The sequence below is a fragment of the Sarcophilus harrisii genome, chromosome 3 (assembly GCF_902635505.1).
Source record: "Sarcophilus harrisii chromosome 3, mSarHar1.11, whole genome shotgun sequence".
NCBI classification, from domain to species: domain Eukaryota; kingdom Metazoa; phylum Chordata; class Mammalia; order Dasyuromorphia; family Dasyuridae; genus Sarcophilus; species Sarcophilus harrisii.
The window spans coordinates 196642793-196669454 of NC_045428.1; the positions used below are offsets into that span (position 1 = coordinate 196642793).

Sequence of the window (26662 nt, forward strand, 5' to 3'; positions counted from 1 at the left end):
TATCTCTGTCCAAAGGTTTGTTAGTAGAGAGCTGCTGGAAAGGGAAATTCCACTGAGACTAAAGTTAAGCTTCTTTACTAAAATGGAAATAAAATTAAACCTCATTTAAATGTGTTATTTTTACAAGTGAGCACAAGGTAGAATTGAATTAATTTTTCACACAGAACACATTTTTTATTAAAAAGAATGCAACTACAGCACTGTCTTTGAATTATTTACATTTATTTTACAAAACAATAAATAACATTTAAACTTATTCTATACTCCTTTCTGAAAGAGCATCTTTACACACCAGCATTTATTCCAGATAAATAAAAAACAGAGCTTGTATTTTAAATAAATATTAAGGATAATTAGACTGTGATGCTTTTCAGAAATCAGAATCATAATAGCTTTTTGGTCAGTTTTGGGGCTGTACAAAAAAAAAAAAAAAAAAGCCTTCCTCACTCCCAGCCACTCACAAAAATGGTAACCAGAGATTGTCCCCAGAAAATTACCTTGCTTTTATGTAAAGTAAATCAAATCACCAAGAATTTTTAAAAAGATTCTTGAAAAATGTAAATGGGTGGTTTTGCCATGTTTGGAAAATTCTGCAATCCTTATAAAAACCTCAGGATTCTTGAAGACCATGCCAGTAGAACACAAATTCTACGTTTCTCCTACACTGGAAAGACTTCAGAGAAGCAACTTATTGACTATCTACTCAAGATATAAAAGGATTTACTGTTTGTATCAATGGAAACCACAGATCCTTGAAGTAGAAAAGTGATTTCCATTTTGTACAGACATTAAATAAATTAATTTGGGCCAGGATGTCTGAAAAGCAAACAGCTGTTATCAAATTCATCAGCCCTGGTTGATACCTCAAGCAAGACTGGGCCTTCCTTGAAGAAAATTTAATCAAGGTAAAGATTAATGATCACACACTACAAAACAGATCTGGAAAAGATTTTAAACCACCAGTTCAAAAATGAAGTTATTTTTTAAAGTATAATTTACTGTTAATTGGAGGTGGGATGGGGAAAATAAAAGAGCAGAGAAAGTATTTCTTTGATAATATTTAATATTATTAAGTTATCTCTAAAACCATTTCCAGATCAAACAGCTAGCTTTATTTTCATAGCACGTTAAGACAAAATTACAGGTTTCACATTTAATCATGTATGTATACTTATTTGGAAGAAAAGTCATATACATAACTCATTATTGAAAAGTCAATTACAAAATAGTTTTCTAGTAAAAACTATTAGAGCATTTTCAGTAAGAGTGAACAATCCTGCTGCAGAAAAAAATCAAGATTTATAAAATCAGCAGTATGGTTCACCATTTAGGTTCCTTTCACAGAAGGTAAGTTAAAAACTCTTCCATCCCATATTCACCTTTTAAAATAACCACTTCTCCATTTTCTCTTTTTTAATGTAAACCATTTTACAAGTCTCATCCTTGTCAAATTTCCTAGCTATCATTTCTACCTTGAAATATTAATAGGAATAAAGCTGTGTATCTTACAAGGAAAAAGCTTTTCCTAATTAGAAAACCAAAAGCAGCATTTCCATTTAAAGCTCATGCATGCTACAGCATTAAGACAAAAAAAAATTGTTTCCCTTTTTCAACTTTATCATCTCTTTCTCTTGTCCAGTCTATTATAAATGACATTTGTGTTTTTGTTACTGCTGTAAACAAGAAGATTCACTAGCTGTCGTGGAAATGATTCAATTTCAGTCTACCCTAAATAACCAAGTATTTATTGTAAGGGAATACAGCTAGAAAAGATCCAGTTTTCAAGTTGGAGGGAGTACAGGGAGTTTTCTGTTTTTAAGCGTCAAGATTTTGTCAAACTGAGTTCTAAAACACCGTTAGTAATTCTGATTGAAAAACTAACTTTGGAATTGCAATTATAATACAGGATAATTCTAGATCTGAAAAGCTGGTTTAAATTGAGAAAAATAACTGGCAGCTCTGACACATACATTTTGGAGATCAATATGTCTTAGTATAAAAAAATATATTTTCTTTATGATTTAAGTATTTCTATCTCTGCTGGTTGACTTCTTCCTGTCCCGACTCCTAGACCTGGATGTACTTTTGCTTTGGCTTCTTCGGCCTCTACTGCCTCTACTCTGGCTCCTGCTTCTTCGACTCCGATCCCTCTTTCTTCCTCGACTCCTTGAGCGTCGCCTTTCATGACTTTTTGAGGAATGCTTATGAGATTTTTTCTTACTCCTATGGTGATTACTTTTCTTCCTCTCAGATTCCCCATTTCTTTTATAAGAATGATCTGGACTAGGACTTCGCCGTCTTCTAGATCTGCTGTAATATTCTTCATGGTAACCTGTCCTCTCTCTCCTTTCTGAGTTTTTACTAAATGATGTATTACTCCGATCTGGGGACATATGTATGTCTCTATTAGCTTCCCAAAATTCATTATTGGGATTTCTGAATACATGGAGAAAGTTACAGTGCTTCCCCCTTGGACACTTTTGCCTTCCAAATAAACCTGTAACAGATAATGAAAAGGTAGTTTATAGATATATACTTCACATATTTTACTTGTGCCTAGAAATTTTTTATTTCAAGTGTGCTAATGACATTTATGCTCCCATTGTGATATTTAGGTAAAAGTACAAAAACAATCTGCAGAATAATTAGTGGTTGTTTCACTGTGGGAATAAACAACTGACTATAATAAATTTGCAGTAAAAAAAATTATCAAGTTTTTGGATCTTTACAGAGTGTACAAGATGCATTGAACCAAGAATCATAAACGTTGGGCTCCAATCCCAGGCAGTTCTGCCAACTACAAGCTCTGTGACCTTGGACAAGTCATTTATCTGTAAGCAATAAGTTTGGACTACATAACCCCTAAGAGTTTGGGTAGCTCATATGGTACAAAGATAGTAAAGTGGCATAGAAGAAGACAATAGTTATGTCCAGATACAAAGTGGTATCCAAACTTCAAATGACAATGGAATTTAAGAGCGTATTGGGTGTTAACAAGAGGGGTTGTACATAGCTGAGAGAAAAAAATCTCCTGATCTTGCCAGGGAAAGAAAGGACCAAAAAAAAAAAAAAAAAAACACACCACGAAACCATAGCTTTAAAAAAAGCACCATCTGAAGTGGATATCTTCAACAAAGAGAAGATTCAATTCAGTTCCAATTGATCAATGATGAACAGAATCAGCTACATCCAGAGAAGGAGCAATGGGAAATGAATGTGAGGACAACTTGCATTTTTGTTTTTCTTCCCAGGTTATTTTTACCTTCTGAATCCAATTTTTCTTGTGCAACAAGAGAACTGTACAGATCTGCATACATATATATTCTACATATACATACATATATATCTAAGATATACTTTAACATGTATGAGACTGCCTGCCATCTAGGGGAGGAGGTAGAAGGGAGGGAAGGGAAAAGTTGGAACAGAAGTGAGTGCAAGGGACAATACTACAAAAATTACCCATGCATATGTTTCAATAAAAACAATAAAATCTCAATAAGATAGCTATAATTAAAAAAATAAATTGTGTAAGCCCAACTCTTAAAAAAAAAAAAAGTACCATCTGACCCATTCTAAGAACTCTAAGTGGCATATTTCACTCAAATATTCAGAACCATTACATGTACATTAAGAGCTGCTAAAATGATACTCATACATAAAATTACACAAAGCAATCAAAACATGAAAAGGGCAAAATAACTTCATCAATTATGAGTGAAATATTTAATTATGACTAGGTTTCATGTGACTGCTAGCAGCCCATACTTCTGAACAACAGGTGAACACATGAAAGAGAAAAGACTGGTTCTGACTCTTTATGACCCCATAGAACATAGTACAACATAGAGTATATACATATAACATGTATATACTATATATTAGTATAGTTCAATACTGTCCACGGGGTTTTCCTGGCAAAGATAAGTTGATTGGTTTGTCATTTCCTTCTCCAATGGATTAAGTGGGTTAAACAGATTAAATAAATGACTTGCCCAGAATCACAGAACAAATGTCTCTCTAAAGTTAAACTTGAACTTGAATATTTCTGATTCTGGGCCTACCATTCTATCCACTAAACCACCTAGTTGCTGTTGTTGCCAGACTGCAGATACTGAATCATGGTAGCTTCTTGTCCATGATGGTAGGGGAAATGGACTTAATGGTTACTTCAGTATTTATATTATCAAATATACTATACACAGATTAACATTTTCAAAGGTTAAAATATAAGATAATTAAAATCACAGAACATAATTCTATTTTAATAATTTAGCAGACAGTTCTGGATCTTGCAGTGCCTCAGGACCAAATTACTATTGTTTAGTAGATATATATAAATGCTGATATGAACCAATCAATTACAATGATACCAGATTACAATTTATATTTTTTCCATCTCTTATTCTTGTGGCATTTTGTTTACTATCTGCATAAACAAGTTAAAGCTGCTGTTCTTATTTTAACATTGGCAACTAAATCCCATTTCCTTCCAACAAAATTTATGGTTTTGAAGTTTTATTAGAAATAAATGGCATTTAATCTGGCAAAAGACTGAAAAAACCCCAAAGCATATCATTTTGCTTCTTAATAAAAGTAATTTTGTACATTTGATAAGCCATCTCTTCTGTGTTAGAGAATAAACAATTAAGATCTAAGATGATCTCTATTTACAAGAGATGAAGTGGATAACAATTATTTCCATTATAAAAATAATTAATTTGAAGTTCATTTACAAAAGTATGTATGTTCCCTTTATGCAACATAATTAAAACAGTAATATACTCCTCAATTGAGAGGAACCTAGAAATGTCTCAGCACTTCAGTATTCAAAAGTATTGCTGAAACATTAGGGTAGAAGTAAGGAAATTCTTGGGATCGGACTAACTTGTCTAGTCTAAACATGACAGGTAGATCCTGATTCTATGGCTTAATTCCCTACCTCTTATGGTTTAAAACTAAGAGATATATCGAACTCTAGAGATTCAGGGGGCCCTTGAGGTCAAAACTATTTTTATAATACTAGGATATATTCATATCTAATACAACAAATATAGATATAAAACACTCAAATAAAAGTTCTTTGGAAGATTTGTGTTAATTTTCAAGAGACCAAAAACTTTGAGAATCATTGGGCTAGATGATCTCTAAAGATTTCTTACCCCTTTAACAATTCATTTTCTATCACTCTGTCCTACTATGTAAAAAGGCATACCACCTTTAGTTTTCTTATTTCTTTTTCAAGAATTTCTCCTAACAGTTTCTTTCCTTGTTAGACTAGAAAAAGTGGTGGATTTTAAGTCAGAGGTCTTGGAATTCAAATCCTGATCTTGCCTCTTGTACTTCTGACCTTGGGCAAGTATTTACCCCCTCTAGGAACTCAATTTCTTCATCTTTTACATATATTCAATGACCTCTGAGGTCTCTTCCAATCCTAAAGCTACATGACCCTTTTTACAACAATTTCTTTTTACACTATAAAGATCTACTTTACCACAAATAGCCATTTTCCACCGTGTTACTGGTGAGAATTCACATTGAAGCTGTCGTCCTGCATACCATCGTCCATTGAATAGAGAGAAGGCTGCCTGACATTCTTCCTCCCTTTAAATAAAAAAATTTTAAAAACAACATTTCAGGTAAATCCAAATCATTTACATTGGATTAAGCCTTATTATTAATAGGGTTAACAGTTTAACCTGGATCATTATTCCTATTTACCCACTGGAATGATATTTTCTAACTACATATTATTATCATTCCTATAAATTTTTATTTAAATTGAAAATCTCACTAACAAAAAGTTCTTCTTAAAACTTCTAAACTTAAAAACAAATGAAGTGCTCTGTCTTCTTACATTCTACCTCCCATAGTTTCCACCTTGAGTTACCAAAAGTCCTAGGCAAAGAGTAGAGATAGATGACTTAATAGATTTTACCAGGCTATGATATATTTTTTTCTAGGTAGGTAACAATGTACCAGAACACCCTGTTTATCAGCTTCAAAGCTGCCTAAAAAAAAAAGCTTATCTACAAGACGACTGTGGCAAGGAAGCTGATCTAGGACCAAGCTTCTTCATCAATTAACAGATCACCACTATTTTATATTTGTATAACATTTTACAAAGTACCTAACTCATTTGACTGTTACAATAACCCTATTAAGGTGGGGAGGACAAATGGCATATACCCACTGTAAAAACAAGGTCAGGTGAGGTTAACTCACTTGCCTTAAATCATATGGCTGGAACTCAAACTTCAGGTCTATTAACACTAGATTTAGTGTTCTTTTCACTTTTCCACATGGCCTCTTATTAGTGTAATTAATATAAAATGGAGTTAATCTATGCTTTCTCTATTGCTCAACAGAAATACTAAAAGAAAATTGAAAGATAAAATGGACAGCTCTAAAGACAATCTGTAGTATTTATTATATAGACTTTCTTGAAATAGAAATTCATTGCTTTATATTTTATAACTTCCCTTACATTCCATTGTGCATATGCAATGTTTTTATTTTTCTAAATACAAGTTTAAAATAAATAAGGGGAGGAAAGAAAATTTAGTTTTGAAAGATTAAAACACTTTTTTCAAAAGCATCAATGAGTTATTTATGTTAGAAAATTTTTATCAATAAAAAGAATATAAATACAAACTTATTAAGTCTTATTATGGTATTTAGGATATAGCCCAATAGATAATAGTAAAAGTCTAGATAATTGAAAGTCATCCTAGATAATAAAAATTAAAACTTGATCATGAAATGTTTTATATGTTAAATTGCCTGGCATGTTAAATTTACTTTTTATACATACTACCAATATATCAGATGATCTGAAAATCCACATTTTATCATTTGGTGACAAAATCTCAGAACTCCATCACAATATGACCATGCTCCAGAAGAAGCCAGGATAGGCATACTTACGACTGATACTGCACATATACATTTCCTCTTAGATGAGGCTCAAAGTTGCAGCTGACCTAAGAAAAACAGAAATATTCTATGACTAGAAAAACAAATCCAAGGAAGATAGTTATAATGCAAATGACAAATGATATGTCCAGTCAGGCTAATATGCCAAAATGAAAAATAATTACCAACATTTTCAAAGCAAATCCAACAGCAACAAGAAAGTATTTCAATGATTCTTTCAAAAGGATTTGATATGCTCTTCAATTCAATAAACATTTACTGAGTTCCCACTGGGCACTAAGCTAGGCATTGGAGTCACAAAGAAAGTTGAAAAAAGAAACAAAAAACAACAGTTCTTGCCCTAAAAAAGTCTATATTTTACTGTACCTATTCATTTATATTATCCTTTTTACTCCATGTCTGGCCATTCTTACAATTCAAATGATAAATTTGGTATATAACAATATACACAGCATGCTAAATTTTGTCAAGCATCATATGCACATTTTTTCCCAATATTTTTCCTCCTTTCAAAATAACCTCAAATCCACACGATAAAATTTTATTTAGGATTACATAATCAAATATTTTGAAAGCTAAGTATAACAATTTCAAAAATTTTATCACCTACTCAATCAAGTAAGTTACAAAAGTATTTCTTTTTAGATTATTAAAAAATCTAAAATCAAATGGTACTTTAAAGATTAAAAATCTTAACTAAAGATGTCTGATATTATTGGGAGCTGTTTATATTATAACTGCTGTTTATGATCAGGAAGAAACAAAGTAAAACAGCTATAAAGCATGTCATGTGAATAGTAGGTACTTAGCTCTGGCTCTTTTGGCATTCTACTTCTACTTCAACTAGCAGCAGAGAAAGTAGCAATTTCCAATCAACTTCTCTTAATTTAATCATCCCTGACCATAGAGTGGGGAAACCCTATCCTAATATAGTAAATGTCTTTTATTAGAATTAAAAGGAACTGAATCATAAATAAGGGACCTGTATTAAAATATAAACTGATACACTGACAAGGACACTAAGTACAGTGATAAAAATATTGATTATAAATTACATTCCTTAGAGTATTTCTTTATTAAAAATTAAAATTATGTTGTAATGCTAATTAGATAAACCAGCAATTTTAAATAAAATATACATATAGGATTCAAAGTATCTGATAAATAAAACTTTTTTTCTCAAAACATGCAAGTGTGATGGTGCTAATGAAAATTTTGCAAGTGCTTTCTTAGATAAGGTAGAAACTCTTACTATTCCTCAACTCCCAATGTCTGTTCTATTCTATTCTTAAAAGATCTAAACATCAGTTTCACCTTTTTATGGTGCTTTACCTACAATGATTACTTTTCTTTCCACTTTCTCAGTTTCATCTTTTTATCATATTGCTACTGAACAAGAAAATAATCTAGTGTGCTCACTTAGGACGCCTTCAAAAATCAACTCAATACTCCTATTTTTCTTTGGCCCATGACCACTCCCCTAAATCTTTCCATTTGTAATCAACATCTAAATAGAAAACCTCTTTTAAGTTGCTACTTCTCAGCACTCTTCCAGCTCAACATCTACCTCTGTCCAATTCCTAGATTCTTTTGATATAATCTTTATCCATGCCCACTGGAACCTCAATTTAAGAATACCTTGAAAGAAAAAGATACTCAATTGAGGCAAGTGCAGTTTCTTTTTATCCTTAAGGCAAAAAAAAAAAGAGTAGGGTGAAAATATTTATTTCAAAGATAAATATATATGCAAACACACATATACATATGTATGTGCATCGGTTAATGTGCCTGCTTCTTCTAAAGTAAAACTCTTCAACTTCAATCTCTATTTTCTGAAACTTATGAAACTAGGCTCTCTCCAAAGGCCGCCTTATCCTCTGCTGATCACTCTTCTGATACCAGGCCATAAACACACTGAGTCAGTGAACAGCCATACTGTTTGCTCCCCTATTGATATTACTAGATCCAACCTAAATCACTAAGGGACCTTCCCACTCCATATACCTCTTGTTCCCCTGCCCAGACCCTTGTTGCTGTCATCCACTGGCCTCCAATTCACTCATTTTAAAGAAGAGTTCTTTCACACTATTCTTGTTCTAGATTTCATTATCATTGAAAACTCTCTCACTTCCAAGAGCTCACACTCCAAAATCCCTATCTAATCAAATTCTGTTCTTCTATCTGTCTGGGTTTTACTCCTTGGAAATCCTGCCTTTCCCCATGTCTTCTAGTCCCCATTCTATTTCCTTTGATTCTCTTAGCAGGTCATTGCAGATTTCCTTTAAAGCCACAAGGTCTCCCACCTCTCCCCCAGCACTGTTTCACTATGACATTAAGAAAACACAGGCCTTCTCTCTTGAGGCCCTTTCATCTTCCCTTCTTCAGCTTGGCTGTGATTTCAAAACTACATGAAACCCAAGCCCTAAGCTCACCTGTCCATGATTACTACTTTGCTATTATTCTTTTTCTATCTTTGGACCGCTACATGTGAACCCTAGTTCAGAAAATGTCATTTGATCCTGGGATTCTATCAAACCATCCCTGCTTCCCTCTCCCACATTCACTGATATTTTCAGATTGGTCTACCATCACCATTTCCAGTTCTCTACCATGCACCCAACCACAGATTGAGTAATTTCTCAATCAGCAAGCCTTTTCTCAGTCTCTATTCCTTTGATTTTTCTACACATTTTGATATTAGCGAACATCTCCTCCTGGAATGTCTCTCTTCTGTTGACTTTCTGATTTGCTGCTCCTTCTTTTCTCTCCATCCCAGTTTCCTTAAAAGAACTATACCAAAACTGCATTCATCATCTTCCCAGCCTAAACTCAGCCTCTTCCAAGGAGTTCTATTTTCTGGGTTAACAACATCTCTAGTCAGATTTAAAACCAAGGGATTACAGCCTTGACTTGTCTCCTTTCTCCGTATCTTATCAGTTGCTTAGTCCTGTCAATTCTTCTCTTCTCTTCTCTTCTTTCTTTCTTTTTTTTTTTTTTTTGAGTTTTAAGAAGCAGCTGGAATTAAGTGACTTGCCCAGCTACAGTGTTAAGTGTCTGAGACCAGATTTGAACTCGGGTCTTCCTGCCTCCAGGACCAATGCTCTCTCCATTGTGCCATCCAGATATCAGTTCTATCAATTCCACCTCTACAACATCTCTCCCATCTGTCCCCTCTCCCTCCATCTATATCTCACTACTAATCTAGAAGATTCTATGAGCATCCTAACTGATCTGCCACCAATCTCTTCACATTCCAATACAGTTCTCGCACAAAATTAACAAAATAACAAAAATTTTAAAATAAGGCAAAAATCTATCTACATCACTTTTCTACTTAAAAAACCTTAAGTAGTCACCAACTGTCACTTACATAAGGCAAAAATTCTTTAGCCTGGTGGTTATTACCATTGCCCTCTTCCAATTTTATTTTTTTTCCAACCTGATTATACATTTCAATTATTCTACACATTCTAAATTCCAGTCAAAATGGACTACCTGCTACATGAACTGTACCCACTATCTCCTAAATTGAACAGTAGTTAACTAAGAAGTGTACACTGAATTTTAATTTTAATTTATAAAACATCACTTAACCCTACCTTGAATTGAATAACTTTTCCCACATTCTTGAATTCTGGAAGTACATCTTCATAGAAATCTAGGAACTGCTGATAGGTTTCCTCCTCGCTGTACTCCAGACTCGCATCAGTATCATAGTCATCCCGTCTGCACTGCTCCATTCCAAATGTTATAAACATACTTCTAATAAGAAGTGTTTGACTAGATGTTGGGTAATTATGTTTACGTGAACACCTGTATACAAGAGAGGGAAAAAACACATGTAAACTGTATTTAAAAATAATGTGTAACACTTCTGTTTTAAGTTGATTGAATTGGAGTTTCAGTTAACTCGATGATTTAAATTCTATTAAGAATAAGATACAGATCTCAGTCTCTGCCAAAGTCATAATTAACTCCAAACAAGTAAAATATATATAGCTTTCAGCAAATTGCAAAACTCTGTGGAAATGAGTTCAACTTCACTCAGCTATCTTTCAATGAAGAAAAAGACCAGCAGAATACAATAATAAGAGCAAATAGAATTTGTGTTGGAGGAGTTATGGTTGGGAAGGCAGAATCCATCACAACAAAAGCAGACATTAAAAGGAAAATTGAGTTTTAAGAAGACAGGATCTTAGGAAAGTGCTTTGTAAACTTTAAAATGTTGAGTTTTTGTTACTATGAAGGAGCAGAGACTAATAAGCAAATTATAGTACAATGAAATGTTTAACTATTAAAAATATCTAATTTAATTTTCTGCTCATCTAAAAGTTAAGAAAATCTTTCTGAATATTGATAGAATTCTTTATAGTGGCTAAAGTTTATGTCTACTTATTGAAAAGTTGTATAATACTGTACAGTTACGGAACTAGAAAATTTGTATTCAAATCCTGGCTCTTTTTTGTTAGCTGTGCAAACTTAGGTCTACTGCTTCAGGTCTGTGAGCCTCAGTTTCCCCATTTGCAAAATGTGGAGGTTTAAAACTGGAAGGGTCCTTTGTGTCTTTGCATACCAATCTATTATTCATAATTAAAGAATAATTCAATGGACTGTGATACAGAAATGTAATGGAATAATATTGTTTAGGAGGAAATGACAAATATGAGAAATTCAGAGAAATATGAAAAGACATGCGTCAACTGATACAGAATTGAGCCAAATATAAAATATGACTGACAGGTAGCTAACTAAAGAAAAATTGGAAAGCCAATGAACACAAAGAGAGAACAGAAAATAAAATTTCCTCCCCACAGCAAAGAAGTAGAAGACTACTAAGGAAGAATATTGATTAAACTGTCACAGGAGGTCACTGTGTCCAGTGTTTCTCCTGACTGTTGTTGCTCAATATAAGCAAAGATTCAATTTTTAGAGTAGGTAGTCTGTTTGTGATATAGACTCAAAAGGCTTCACTAATACTTAACATGAAAAAGAACTTTATTGAAATTCACCTTAAATGTGTCATCTGCATACACACACACATACACACAGACACACACACCTGCTTACTACACATATATTAAATTAACATTACATAACATACATGTTCTATGACAGCTATAAATTTTCAAAGGAATGCATATTGTATAATGTACATACTATATGTGTATGTCAAATATACGTATAGTGAATATAATTTAATTTGTGATGATTGTACAATATATTAGATTCAATTGAAAATTATACTATCTCCAGTATGCATCCAAAGTAATTCCCTTTCCCCCCCCTCAAATTACAAACATTTTTAATGATTTACCTATTTATCTTAAAATAATATTATAGGGGGAAAGTTCTAATTACAAAAAGGTTTTAAGTAGAATAGAAGAATGTTTTAAATAGAAAAAATATAGAATAAAAAAATTAAAATCTCAGTGTACACAATATGAATAAGTTTTTAAAATGACATAAATATTTGGAATCAATGGTTTTGATAGCAATTGTCTTTTCTGAACAGTTGACCACCTTAGCAAAAATCTTGTTATTTTTCCACTAATTTCATTTACATATACCAGTACTTCAATTATTACTTGAAGGTCTCCAGACAGCTACTTCAAATGTCAAATGAACAGTTCGATACAACTAGCAGCACTGGTGATTCAAAGATTTTCCTAATATGGATTCTCCTTCATGTCCCCCCCATCCCCACACTAATGTTAGCAAAAAAGAAAATATTCAAAACTTTGGCTATTGGGTTTTCATGTCTGCAGAGTTGATTCTTTTTGTATTACAATAAAAAAATTATCAGAAATCTCAATGAGAAGAGAGCACAGTGGTTCATGGAAGATAAATTTATTGTGCTTTAAAAATGTGTCTTATACTTCCATCAAGGAATTGGACAAAACAATATCTAGAGTTCTCTTCATTTCTAAGAACTGGAATTCTATAATTTATTGAAGCATTTGGAAGGTCCAATTGTCACTAAAATAAAGTTAATTAAACTTTTTAAAACTTTTCATATTTCATATTCAAAGTTCTAAATACTATAACTCAAAAAATAATGATCATATAACTTGAGAGAATCAAAAGGATCATATGACCTTTATATTTTGCAATCTAAAAGTCCCTTAGATCATTGATTTTAAGTTTATTGTATATTTAAATTTATTCCAGCCCTTCAACTTAGTACTGCGCTAAAACTGTAACAAAGTGAAAAAGAAAAATAAGTTATAAATCTATGCTGTGATGCATAACATAGCATGACCATTACTTCAGTATTGGAAAAAAAAATTTGTTGTGTTGCCTTAATCTACAGCAGAAAGTCTTAAAGGAAAAAAAAATATTCTGGGGCAGCTAGCTGGGATAGTGGATAGAGCACCAGCCTTGAAATCAGGAGAACCTTTGTTCAAATCTGGCCTCAGACACTTAACACTTCCTGGCTATGTGACCCTAGGTAAATCACTTAACCCCAATTGCTTCAGGATAAAAGAAAAAAAATTTGGAAAAACTTATTTTTTTTTTTTATTAAGACACACAGGATCTCTTTTTAAAAATTATTTTGTTTTGTTTTGAAAGAGAACAGGGTCTCATATATACAAAAGGATGGAATTCTTTTTTTGTACTACTATAGGAAGGAAAGTGGATGCCTGGTGATTGAGGAAGTGCTGAACAAACTGCAGTACACGAATGTAATGCAATATTACTGTCATAAAATATGATAAATATGAAGAATTTAGAGTAACTTGCAAAGACCTATAAGAACTGTTTTAATCTATTTATTTGTATGAGTTACAATTTAATAACATTCTGCAAAAGTCTTTGTGATACAAATATTTAATTATAGATAAAGCAACATGTGTGTAAATATAGCTATATGTCTCTTTTGGGAATATAATTTTAACATTTTACCATATAATGTCCTAAAATGGGCTAACAGACACTATGAAATATTTATCTCTTAGAGATGATAAATAGTAACTTATGAAAAGAAATCCAAGTACTGACTCTATAGTCAGACAACCTAGTGTTCAAATCCTAGTGCTGTGTAGACTAAGGCATCTGTGATTATTGCTAAGTCACATTTTCTCCTTATAACAGGATTTTAGACTAGATGGCTTCTGTGGTTCATTCCAGCTCTAGATCAAAAATCTCTCAAATAATCAAAGGTGTCTGAAATCTTGAAGATGGAAATACAGAAAAATATAGCTGAAATTCCCAGCAAACTATTCAAGAATAAGTATATGAATCTGGACACTTTCTTATGACTCCATTGATAACAGTATGACAACAGATCTTGTAAGATCAATTATTTTTGTAACAGCAAGCAAAGTGGGGAAAAGACAATGTTATGCCAAAATAATCTATAGGGAAAAATCCAAGAAAAACTGAAGGAAATGCAGGAAAGGAGCTCACTCAGAAATCAGAAATGGAGAAAGACAGCCATAGCATTAGCTTGAAAAGAGTAGGGTGGAGAAACACAAAAATGAACATGAGTTGATTGTATTAATATCTAACACTCAAAATCCCCAAATATTATGCAAATCTTTCTTCTTAATGCATTTAAATATTACCTATCTCCAAATCGGCAAGATCCCGTCTTAATGTAGAATGGACAATTAGCTTGATCTTTCTCTGTTGCTCTTAAATCCACTGGTGGTTCTGGATTGTGCCATGTGACACCATTTTCCAACTATATATAAAACACCATAATTTATTTTATCATCTGTATATTACTTTAGAGCCACTATTTCAAAAGATATCTTCAAAATATTTCTTGTGAAAATTAAGTCAATGTATTTAATTCTCTACCAAACAGAAATAGGCCATTTCTCTTTTAGCTCCAGGTCCTTTCTTGAATACCACTCTTTTTTAGGAAGAATGAGTTCCATTAAAATTCTCTTCTGATGCTTTATTGTGACATGGAGGTGAGCCAAAGCCATGTCTATAAAGTATCAGCTCTAGCAAGTACTGCCAAAGGAAGAGTTGGAGGATGGATCTGGATAAGGATAGTGTGAGAGAGTGTGTGTGTGTGTGTGTGTGTGTGTGTGTGTGTATCATTTAAAGATTAGCTAAATTGATTCTGAAAGGCTAAAAACCAAGATGACTGCAGGATAATAAAAATTTTTGGTTATACCAACTCTCAGAGACCATGTCACAGTCATTCACAACATGTCATATCAGTCAACAATAATACAAGGAATTCTCTTGAGATTAAATCAGATTACTGTCACTTTGAGCTAAAATAATCCATGCTGGTTTTAATATCTATAATGTATCTCACAAATGCAAATATGTAAGTAGCATAAATAAAAATGATCTTGGTCAAATGAAAAACAAGACTCTCACTGCTATGCAAGACCATTTCTGTAATCCCTAAATCAAGCTGATTTCTTCTAAGTTCACTTCCTTTCTTCAAATTTCAAAGATTGAAATGTTTTTAGCATCAATTGCACTTAATTATTATTAAGTATCCCTTGGCTATACAATAAAAGAAGCACAAACAAACAAGTGCATTCAAAAGTAAATTAATTTGGACTTAGCAGAAGTAAAGAAACATCAGAGTTCTTGTTAAAATGCCACAATAACTGAATTCCAATTCTAAACAGAAGGTATAGAAAATACCTGACTTTCAGCCTGATCCAGCATCTTCTGCACAGCTTCCTATAAATGGTGCAAACATAGGACTAGTGAAAACTTTGAAGTCAGGTAACTCACATCTGGTTTCTCTGGTTAAGAACCTAATTTGCAACATTTTCTGACTTTATACATCCAAAATATTTAAACTTATTAGTTTTATACTGCAAAGATACCCTAAAAACTATTAAAGGATACAGCTGGAAAACATTTCATCCAAGTGGCAGATTTAAAGAATACTAGATATCTTATAAGTTATTCCTTATAAGAAATTGTAACAAATTCAGTAGCAGCAGGACCTTGGCACATCTTCCTGTAAGTACTAACTCATTTCTTTCAAAAAATATTATAATGAGCACCACAAAACACATTTTAAAAAGAATCTAGAAATTTAATGAGAAATTTTGAAGAGTATAATCTATAATCCTAATACTAATAACTGGGACTAATGGTGGAAACTTTTAATTTTCATTAATAAGGCAAATAAATCAAACTCTACCTACTCTATACATACTTCAATTATGGTTAAGGAGAACTTTTGTATTTTTAGTATATACTGGTCTTTAGTAAATTAGATATGTAAGCATATCAGGCTTTTTTTTTAAAGCATTTATTAATCACGTGCTATGTGCTAAGCACTATACAAATATTATATTTGATCCTCACACCAATTCCAAGAGATAGGTATCATTTTACAGTTGAAGAAGCTGAGGCCTATAGGTTCTCTGGGGTCATATAGTTAATATCTGAGGCAGAATTTGAACTAAGATGTTTCTAACTCCAAGCCTAGTGTTCTGTTCACAGCACCGCCTAGCTATTAGGGGCTGTGCTCACTGAAGTCATTCTAGATCATTCACTTCTGCCTTCCTTTTGCTTTCTATGAACTATCTTATCACTCAAAACTTCACATAACCTAAGTGAATTTATCTCTTAGAATCAATCACAACTACAAAATGCAGCCTTCTTTGGGAGGCTTTTCTCAAATCTGATTTTTTTTGGGGGGGGACTAGGTGAAAGAGGAGATTCTTTGCTTCAATTGCTACCTAGCCTTAATCATGAATGGGTATTGCCTCAGTCAAACTGAGACCTGCTGAAGATCTTAGCTTAAAAAGGCCAAAGTCTCTGAAGGTCCAGATGTCAAGGTATCTAGGACCATCTCCAGTTGTACTGATCTATATTTGGCCACTGAACCTATGTTCTGGAGGAAAAAGTGAGGCAGGTGACCTTGCACAACCTCCCTCATTCAAATCCAATTCATTTGTATCTCATGGTATCATTTCCCTGATGTCATGGACCTCTTAAAGAATGAAGGACAAGGGACAGTTAGTTGGTGCAGTGGATAAAGCACCAGCTCTAAAGTCAGGAGGGCCTGAGTCCAAATCTGGCCTTAGATACTGAATATTTCCTAACTGTGGGCCCCTGGGCAAGTCATTTGACCCCAATTGCCTCAGCAAAAAAAAAAAAAAAAAAAAAAAAAGGACAAAACAAAACCATAACCTGAGGTATGTATAGGGGACCTGTGCAAGAGATTTCCTCTAATGCTTTCAAGTGATGTATAAAAGTACTCAATAAAAAGTACAATTATCCAATTTTAGAACAAATCTTAAAATATTCCAAAAAGTTCATTTTTCCTTTTTCTGTTCTTCTTTGAAACTTGGCTTTATCACCATGTGTTTCTCAAACTGCCTCGTACTATTTCTATCAATATTTTAACCTTCTTTCAGTCACTCTTTCTATATGAATGTTATAATTCCCTTAGCATTTACCACAAGATCTAAGTAGATACTAGGTTCTTAATGTTTGTTGAAATGAGTACCTCCTGTTATCACAACTTCTTTGACTGTTTTCTTTGGTTGAAATGAAATTCTGTGTGCCCTAACTTAAAGCACAAAACTAGAAGTTCTGTTTAAGTTCTGTCATCACCTGAAACAGTCAAAGGAAGGAGGAGCCACTTGGAATCAAAGGACTTGGATTTGAGTTCTGGTTCTGCTACTTACTGTGATCTGAACTAAATCTCTTCATCTGTCCCCGCCTTAATTTCCTCATATGTAAAATGAGGGCTCCTAAACAGATGATCTGTAAGCTCTCTTCCACTTCTGGTCCTGGTCAAATACTGCTTACAGAACTTTGTGTTACAAAATGTAAAGTTTCCCACTGTTCACTATGGAAGATCAGTGGTATACTTAGAATTGATCAAGTGGCCTCGTCCTTTGTAATTTTAGAATAAAGAATGCTCTATCAGGACTACATACAAGTAAAATAATACACATGAGTTTTTAGTGATCAATAAAGTTAAAATTATTTTTATATAGCAATTTGTAGCCTTGAATCTGACTGAATTTTAAGACAAAAGGTATCATTACGAAGCAGTGATGTGCTTTTATTTAAAAAAGGGAACAACACTTGAATCTGAGTATTTAGTGCTGTCATTGTAAATTACCCTGATAATCAAAAAATCAAGGATCTACCACAATTTTTATTTTATCCCATTTAATACCCTTTACTACCCAATTCTATCTTTTCCCGCTCAATAATTTATAGAAAAGATACATCCTGATGAACCAGTCAAGGAAAGATGAGCTGTGACATCTTTTGAATAAACACACTGTTAAGGAGCAGCAGCAAGATATCCAAGTCAAAAGTTTAAAAAAGGTACAATACCAATTTTCTTAAATGAAAAGAAATTAAACAATAGCCAGAATTGGTTATTACTATTTTGAATTGTTAAGCAAATCTAAATCTGACACTCCCCCCTTCAAAAAAAATTTCTTCTAACAACTCATCTAATTCAAATACATATGTATATATGCATGTATGTGGACATATGTACATATTTACATATGTATAATACATACAAATAAACATATTTGCTGAACTGTCAGAAATTATCAAATCTGATGTAAAATACATATCATCTCTTGAAAAGATGATTTATTGAAACCTCACTGTATCACTATTTGTTGGAGAACATAATTCAGTATCAACAGTTCCTAAGTACTAGTACTGGTCATTTCCACTATCACACATACACTAAAGATTAGCCTAATAGAGAGTTCCATTTTATATCCAAATGGCATTTATGTATTTATTCTACAGCTTAAAGCAAGATTCAGAATATTATTTCCAAAGCTTATTCTTGATGCCCATCATCTATTCTATGTGACATTGTAAGAGGATACGCAGTGCGTTTATCCTCCTAGGACTGGAATCACCTCTCTGTCTCTCTTCTCCTGTTGTCTCTGTTCTTCTTCCTGTTTCTCTTTCCTTTGTTGTTCTTCCCATTCTTCTTTGATCTTTCTCTTTAAAAAAAAGGAGAGTGAGGGGAACTTTAGAATAATGCATCAAGAAATGCCAATGTACATAAAAGTCTAAATAAATGGGTAAAGTAGATATAAACTAAGTTAAAAAAAAACACATTTCTATGGGTATCAAGAATTTGAAATATTAATTCTCATTTCAATTTTTAAAACTATCATGAATAAACACTAGCTGAATTTAAATTGATAATCATTTTGGTTTTGATTAGCACTATACCTCTTCTTCTTCTTGTCGTCTTTTTGCTGCCTCTTCCTTTTCCTTCTTTACTTTAAATTCTTCTTGAGCCTTCTGTTCTCTCAGCAACCACTCCTCATGTAATTTTTGCCTGTCAATACAATCAAATACTCATAAAAACAAACTGTTATTTATACAACATTTTAAAGGGTCAACAACATTATCCTCAGTGCTAAAGCAGATTTAGCTATAGGGGATGTAATAGGGAAAGCATTCTTTCCCTACTCTCATAGAAATCACTGTTTTATTTAGGAATGTGATATGTAGATAAAAGTGACAGTATGAAAATACACATGATAACTATTTAAGAGAGGTACCAAGTGCTTTAATGGTCTTGGAAGATATATCACTGCATATTGGGAAAATGAGGAACCATTCAATGGAGAAATTTCAATTTCAATTTAAAGTATAGGTAAGAGTTTAAGAGATGGAAGACATTCCCAACTGTTGGACAAGATATTCAAGATCTGGGAAATGATAAAAGGTAACATTGTATGGGAGATGGTAAGTAATAGAATTATATAAAATAAGATTGAAAAAGAAAATAGCAGTTTGTACTCTACCTAGATAAGAAGTTTCAACTTAATTCAATAGGTATTTAGAAGCCACTGATATATATGCATAAGAAAAATTAATCTGACAGGATTATGAACAATAGATTAGGAGAAATAAATTATTAAACCAGTTAGACAAATACTGTCAAGTTATATTCAACAAGCATTTATGGGGCATTGTCTATGTACCAGATAGCATGCTAGGTACAGAACAAATAATGAAAGGTAATATTACAGTGTTAGTTATGGGAATAAAAAGGATTGGACAGGAGAGCTACTACAAAAATGGAATCAAAAGAACTTGGCAACTAATTAACTGGAGAATTAGAAACAGTCACATTAATATAAGAAAATGAGTGAATTGGAGTCTTGCATTTCCAAATGTCTCTTAGACACTTTAAACTGGATATTTTCATAGGCATCTTGAGGTTCAACAAGTCCAAAACAGAATTATTTTTCCCACTAAAGTTCCAGAACTCCTAAAGCTTCTGAACTTCCCTATTACTGCTGATATCATAATCATCCTCCCAGTCACCCAGCCTCATAACCTCAGTGTTGTCCTTCAATCCATACATATTTACCCTAGGCATCCAATCCCAACACTTAATACAGTGTCTGGCACAGAGCAGATTCTTAATAAATGCTTACTGACCAATCTGACAAATTGTTTCTCCTTCATATCTCTTAATCCCTACTTCTGTGCTCACACTGTCACTAACCTAAAAAAGAGCCTGACATCATCTTTGCCTGACAATAGCAGCCTTCTTACTGGTCTCTCATCAAATCTCACCCTACTATAATCTATACTCTATTCAGCTGCTAATGTTTTTAATTTTCTGTTTTTAACAAAGTATAAGTCTGCCTATATGCCATTATTCAATGAACTTGTGTAGCACTCTATTACCTCCAGAATAAAATATAAAGGGTTTGCAGGTTTTTGGAGGGAATTTTTAGGTATCTTACCCACTGTTCCTTAAACAACACATTCCATTACTCATCTCTATGTCTTTGCACTGAATGTCCCAACCTCTTTATCTTTTTCTCTGTTTCCTTCATTTCCTTCAAGAGTCAGCTCAAGTTCTTGCAAGAGAACAGTACTGGCTGTCTCAGTTGCTAACATCTCACCCTTTCAGATTACTTTCCATCTACTTTCTATATTCCAAGGTATTTCTATATTGTCTATAGTAGAATGTAAGCCACCCCTTTTCTTTCCCACACACCACCCTGCCCCCCATCATCTTACTCTTGAAGATTTTACTGTGAGCTCTTCAATAGTGGAATATATTTTTGCTTACCCTGGTATTTAAGGAGACCATTTGATTGGTCTCCAAAAAGGCACAAGTTTACTGTTCCAATTTCTAAATTACTGTATGCTTCCCCAAAGTATAATTGCCAAGCTGGTACATACAATATAAGGATATGAGCTTTACAGTGGGTGTGAGTACTATCCCATTATGAGTGTTTCTACTGTTTAAATTAATGTATTTTTCATCCCTACTAACCTTTCAGCTTCTAACTGTTTTTCCTCTTCTTCCAGTTGTTCAACAATGGATTCATCTTCCTCTTCATCTTTCTGTGACAGCTCTAAAAGAATAGGAATAGTTGACTTAAATGCCTAAGAGCTCACATCTTTTCTTAGATCATGTTATTCATATTAATTCAGAGGGAAAAATGTTTAATTACCAATCCTGATAAAAGGGTTAATAAAAGTTTTGTTCCACCCATAAATTCAAATTTGAGTTCACAATACAGTACAATTTAATCAACAACCTATTATTCAAAGAATTAAACAATCATTTGGTTGATTAAATTTATAGGAATGAAAAATTTTCAATCCCTAACATTTAAGCGTATTATCACATACATCTTTTCTAAGTAAGTTTTTGGGTGTTTTTGTTTGTTTTTTTTTTAAACAAGAAGAAAAGGCTATTTTGTCATTTCCTATTGCAAGCAAAACTCGTTTGAAATTTTACTACTATCTCTAATGCTTACCAATTATAACCTTGGGAAAGTCACTTGGATTTCAGTTTCTTCATTTGTAAAATGAGCACATCAACTAGATAGCCTCTGATGTCCTTAGTACTAGGTTTATGATCCTACAACCCTATACAATTCATCATAGAGAAAATTCATTTAACTCTAAAGAAACTTTGGAGCTTTAGAACTAGTGGTAGATGAGAATTAAAAAGCCTTACTATTTCTTGAACTGATTTTCTTTTGATGGCTCCCTAAGAGCTAAATATAACACTGTGTATCTATGGCTCGTTTAAGCAATGATAATCCATCAACAGATCGAATATCAGGAATTTCAGTGATGTGGGAAATCCAGGAAGAGAAACTCCCACCAAAGAGGTAGACTGAAACCTAGCCTGAGTTAGAAGTAGTTTAGAATCTAGAGTTTAGATTAGATTAGATTAGATTAGAGAACTCTAGAATTTAGAGTTATCTAAAGCTCAGAGGACTATTCCAACTTGTCAACATTCCCATAGCTAAGAATCTAAGGCATGATTTGAACTCACACTATCTTCCACTTCCAGATGATACATTAAAAATATGCTAAAGAATTATGTTGATAAAGAACTAATTTTGAGTCAGTAAGTCTTGCTTTTAAATCCCACTTTTACTTGTTAAGTCATGTCTGAACAACTTTTCAAGACCCCAGTTGGGTTTTCTTGGCAAAGATACTCCAGCTCATTTTACAGGTGAAGAAACTGAGGTAAATAGGGTTAAGTGACTTGCCCAATTACTAAGTATCTGGATTTGAACTCAGGAAAATATGAGTCTTCCTCACTTCAGGATCAGCACTCTATCCACTATACCTAGTTGCATTCCCTCCTCCCCAATTCCTCAGCTATAAGATGAACAAGCCACTTAATACTTCATTACTTCATGTATTCTCTAAGACCATAAATTGCAAATGAGTTGTCAATTTGCCTCATCTACACAGTTCCTTATGTCAGTGAAATTAGAGGTTGAATCAACAATAATAACTCTCTATTAAGGTAATTGCTGATTTATAGAGAAAAGTTCCTTAATTGGGAAAGAAATTCAGAATTACTGAGGGTCTAAAGGAATAGAAGATCAAAGGACAACCTAACCATAATGAACGTAGAGGATATTTGGAGAAATTTGGGGGGGGGGGGGGAAGGGCAAGCCAGTTCAGTAAAAGGCTGAACATCAGAAAAGAGGTTTGCTGAGTTTGCCCTGTCTTTCCTGAATTAATGGTCCAAAAGCCAGGAAAGAATCTGTATAAAAAGAGTTATAGAAACCAAAAATACATTAGGATCAGACAATCAGGTGTCTGAAACAAATATAAATCACATGGTCAACAGTAAGAGAATATAAGCATCTGAGGGAGAAAAAAAAAGAAAGGAAGAAAGAGGCATCCAGACAGAATAGAAAAACTGGCCCTTGCAATGGGACTCACCAGCAATTCTACACAATTTGTAATGGTCTACTTATGATAATCAATATATGGTTCTTTGTTCCACTCAAGAACAACTTAAGTATTAAGTAGTGACAGCAAAAACAAGGAGCTTACTGTAGTGTCATATTACTTTGTAATGGAAAGAGCACTGGATTTGGAGATAAAAGATCTGGGTTCAACTCTTGACAAAACCTGTCTGTCCATGAGCAAATCTCTTAACCTCCATTGGCTTCAGTTTCTTCTATAAAATAAGGCAATTGGCCTAGTTGATCTATGAAATTCCAGTTTTAAATTCAAATTTCTAAGTTAAATCTTATGATCCAATATATGCAGAACAATAAGAGATATTTTTAAGGCTTATCTTTAAACCAGTTATATATTCTATCTTTAGATTATGTCATGGTTTCTTGTATTTTTCTTATGATTCAAGAATTTCTAGTTGAATTTCAATTATTAGGTCATCAAGAAGAAATCAAAACATTTAGAAGAAATGTTCAAATTCTGTATTTTTTTTTAAAAGCCAAGTATTGGTTATTCACTGAAATCCACAAAATGTTTTTCATTCTCCAGAAGAAATTGTTGATACCATTTCTTTCAGCTAAAGGAGGTGGTTTTTACAATTTAACTAAGTGGAAGTAAAAACAACTTCAATCACCTGTAATTCCAGGTCTTTGTAAGTATTCCCTGTTATGACAGCAACTGAAAAAATCAGGATGATCTAAGTTGGACTAAGTAAAATTATCCAAGACAAAATTCAGAACATTTTTCCACCACAAAGCTTGTAAAACTTTGGATTGGAAGATTTAAATGACTGACATAAAGTTTACATATTATCTGTGGATTTCAAATAACTAGTTTTGATCACTATTCAATTATCAACTATGTTATCTGGCTTTGCAAGGAGAATATAAATACCACATTAAGTATAACAATGGTTCTCCAAGTCCAACATAAACAAAGTATTTTTCTTTTATGTTTCTCCTGCCTACTTGTCCCAAGAATCTGAACAGTGCCACAGGATAAGGAAATGAAAAACTGTGCTTTAAGAAAGCTGGAATTGGAATTCAGGAGATTTTCATTTTAAACTTGTCCCTATTTCTATTACCTTGAAAAGTCATTAGTCTCATGCTTCATTCTGTATCCTCAAAGGCTATAAATGGATCCATCAACACTACCTATTTTATTCTTGCTTAACTCCGTTACCTTGGACACTAAACATCAACTTCTTAGGCTTCCATCTGTACCCTAACAGCAGTTCAAAAAGAGGTAATATCATCTCCACTACCTATCATAATCTCACTACCTCTTACTTCTGACAAGTTAATAACTTCTTGTGCTTCATTCGGTACCCTTACAGATAAAAGAGAATTCACAATAACTGCTGCTTGTTATTCCAGTAACAAATGGCTGTCTGTATTTACATTTGCTTTATTATTTACAAAGTACTTTCCTTACACCAACTCTTTAAGGTATCTTTAGTAGGTCTGATCACCCCAATAAGGGCACAAGGAAACTATAAGACTCATGCAGTTCAGGGCTTATACATACCCCAAAGAGATACTAAAGAAGGGAAAGGGACCTGTATGTGCCAAAATGTTTGCGGCAGCCCTGTTTGTAGTGGCTAGAAGCTGGAAAATGAATGGATGCTCATCAACTGGAGAATGGTTGGGTAAATTGGGGTATATCAGTGTTATGGAATATTATTGTTCTGTAAGAAATGACCAGCAGGATGAATACAGAGAGGATTGGTGAGACTTACACGAACTGATGATAAGTGAAATGAGCAGAACCAGGAGATCATTATATACCTCAATGATACTGTATGAGGATGTATTCTGATGGCAGTGGATTTCTTCAACAAAGAGAAGATCTAACTCAGTTTCAACTGATCAAGGATGGACAGAAGCAGCTACACCCAAAGAAAGAACACTGGGAAATGAATGTAAACTGTTTGCATTTTTGTTCTTCTTCCTGGATTATTTCTACCTTCTAAATCCAATTCTCCCTGAGCAACAAGAGAACTGTTCGGTTCTGCACACATATATTGTATCTAAGATCTACTGTAACCTATTTAACATGTATAGGACTGCTTGCCATCTGGGGGAGGGGGTGGAGGGAGGAAGGGGAAAAATCGGAACAGAAGTGAGTGCAAGGGATAATGTTGTAAAAAATTATCCTGGCGTGGGTTCTGTCAATAAAAAGTTATTAAAAAAAAAAAAAAAAAGACTCATGCAGTTCGAATGACTTGGCCGCAATGAATCCCGATGAATGCAGTGTTGGAAGCAGGTATTCTGCATAATTCTCCCACTCTTCCCTCTACACTGTGCTGCGAGCACAAGCTGAAGTGATTATCCGCACTCATTGCGCATCTGCCGAGCCCGTGGGGACACAGAGTCAGAACGTGATCCCGGCTGCCAGCGGAAGCTAACGCGGGGACATCACGCCAAGTTCTGGAGGTGATAATCCCGCTACTTAAGGAGACAATTCATGGGCCGCCAATCCCGCGCGAGTGAAGTTTTCCTATCCGAGAGAGCGCCGGGCTGGATAAGGGTCCAAAGGCTCCCTCCAGACTGAAGACGGAGCCGCTGGCTGACCGTGTAATCTTAAACCAAGACACAGGCTGCTGGGCAAAGGAGGCGGTGTCGGGGTCCTCCCCCCCCCCCCCACCCACAGCGCGACGGAGGGTGGGAGGGACGTCCATTACCTGAGTCTCTCAACTTGGCTCGCTCCTGCCGCCTTCTGCGGCGCTTCTCCTTCTTCAGAACGGCGCGGTACTTCTTATGGCTGGAAGACACACTCAGGGTCACTCGGGCGGCCCTGCCATGGGTCCCGCGCCCCGCTCCCGCCCTCGGGAGCCGTGACTTGGGGTCAGGCCTCCCGGTCCTCATCCTGGCCCCGACCCCTTTTATCCGGACCCCCGCCCCACGCCGGAGAAGGAAATGGTGGGAGCGGGCGCGGGGCCGTCCTTTCCTTCCTCCCAGCCGTTCACGGCAGTTCCTGAGGGGCGCTCCCTCCCGAGTCCCCCAACCCGGCTTACTTGGGTTTCTCGGTTAACGGCAACACCGCGGGCGCAGCCATCTTGGGAACGCCACCGCCTACTACATACGTCTAACCCTTCCCTCCGGGTCAACCGGAAGAGGCGGAGTCTTGGGCAAAGGGCCGCGCGGAGCCGCTGTCACCTCTGCGGGAGGTGGAGAAGCCAGACGCCCCGCCCCGTTCCGGCTGCGCCCGCGCAGGCGAGAAAGAGCACGCGAACGGTGTCTGCCGAGGAGAAAGGCGGAGACGACAGCGCCCAAGAGGCGGCCGGATTTCTCCAGACGCGCCGGTGGGTGTCGTGAGGCGGGGCAAAATGCGCGGAGCTCCATGCGGCGTCGCGCTCCCGAGGGAACCGTCTGCCCTCGCTTCCGGGAGTCAGGCGGAGAGTTCCGGAGCAGTGGGGGAAGGGTCCCGCCCTCCTAAACACCGACCCGTTCTAGAGAGTGCCGGGAAAACCCCGAGAATCCCGAAAAACAAAGCGAGCAAAACCCACCACAACAACTACAGGCAGCTCACAGATAGACGTGGG

The 26662-nt window shown here is 34.8% G+C and overlaps 1 protein-coding gene across 1 annotated transcript; it reads right to left on the bottom strand.

Annotated features, from left to right (window-relative positions):
* Positions 1-75: 75 nt before the first annotated feature.
* ZRSR2 (zinc finger CCCH-type, RNA binding motif and serine/arginine rich 2) lies at positions 76-26221 on the bottom strand. Its single transcript, XM_003765551.4, has 11 exons — positions 26135-26221; positions 25802-25881; positions 21173-21254; positions 19099-19207; positions 18777-18863; positions 15553-15591; positions 14502-14620; positions 10536-10749; positions 6928-6983; positions 5495-5604; positions 76-2497 (listed from the first exon to the last, which is right to left on the bottom strand). The coding sequence occupies exons 1-11, from the start codon at positions 26173-26175 to the stop codon at positions 2022-2024; spliced, it is 1413 nt and encodes a 470-aa protein (XP_003765599.1). The 5' UTR covers positions 26176-26221; the 3' UTR covers positions 76-2021.
* Positions 26222-26662: the final 441 nt, after the last annotated feature.

Excerpts from the sequence above, each read along its gene's own strand:
- ZRSR2 (XM_003765551.4), bottom strand. The coding sequence starts at position 26,175 with ATGGCTGCGCCCGCGGTGTTGCCGTTAACCGAGAAACCCAA. Across the intron at positions 15,592-18,776 it reads AGGAGAAGAGAGACAGAGAG|GAAGCTGTGCAGAAGATGCT; the intron begins GTGATTCCAGTC and ends CACCATTTATAG. Across the intron at positions 6,984-10,535 it reads GAAAAGTTATTCAATTCAAG|GTCAGCTGCAACTTTGAGCC; the intron begins GTAGGGTTAAGT and ends TGTTTTTCTTAG.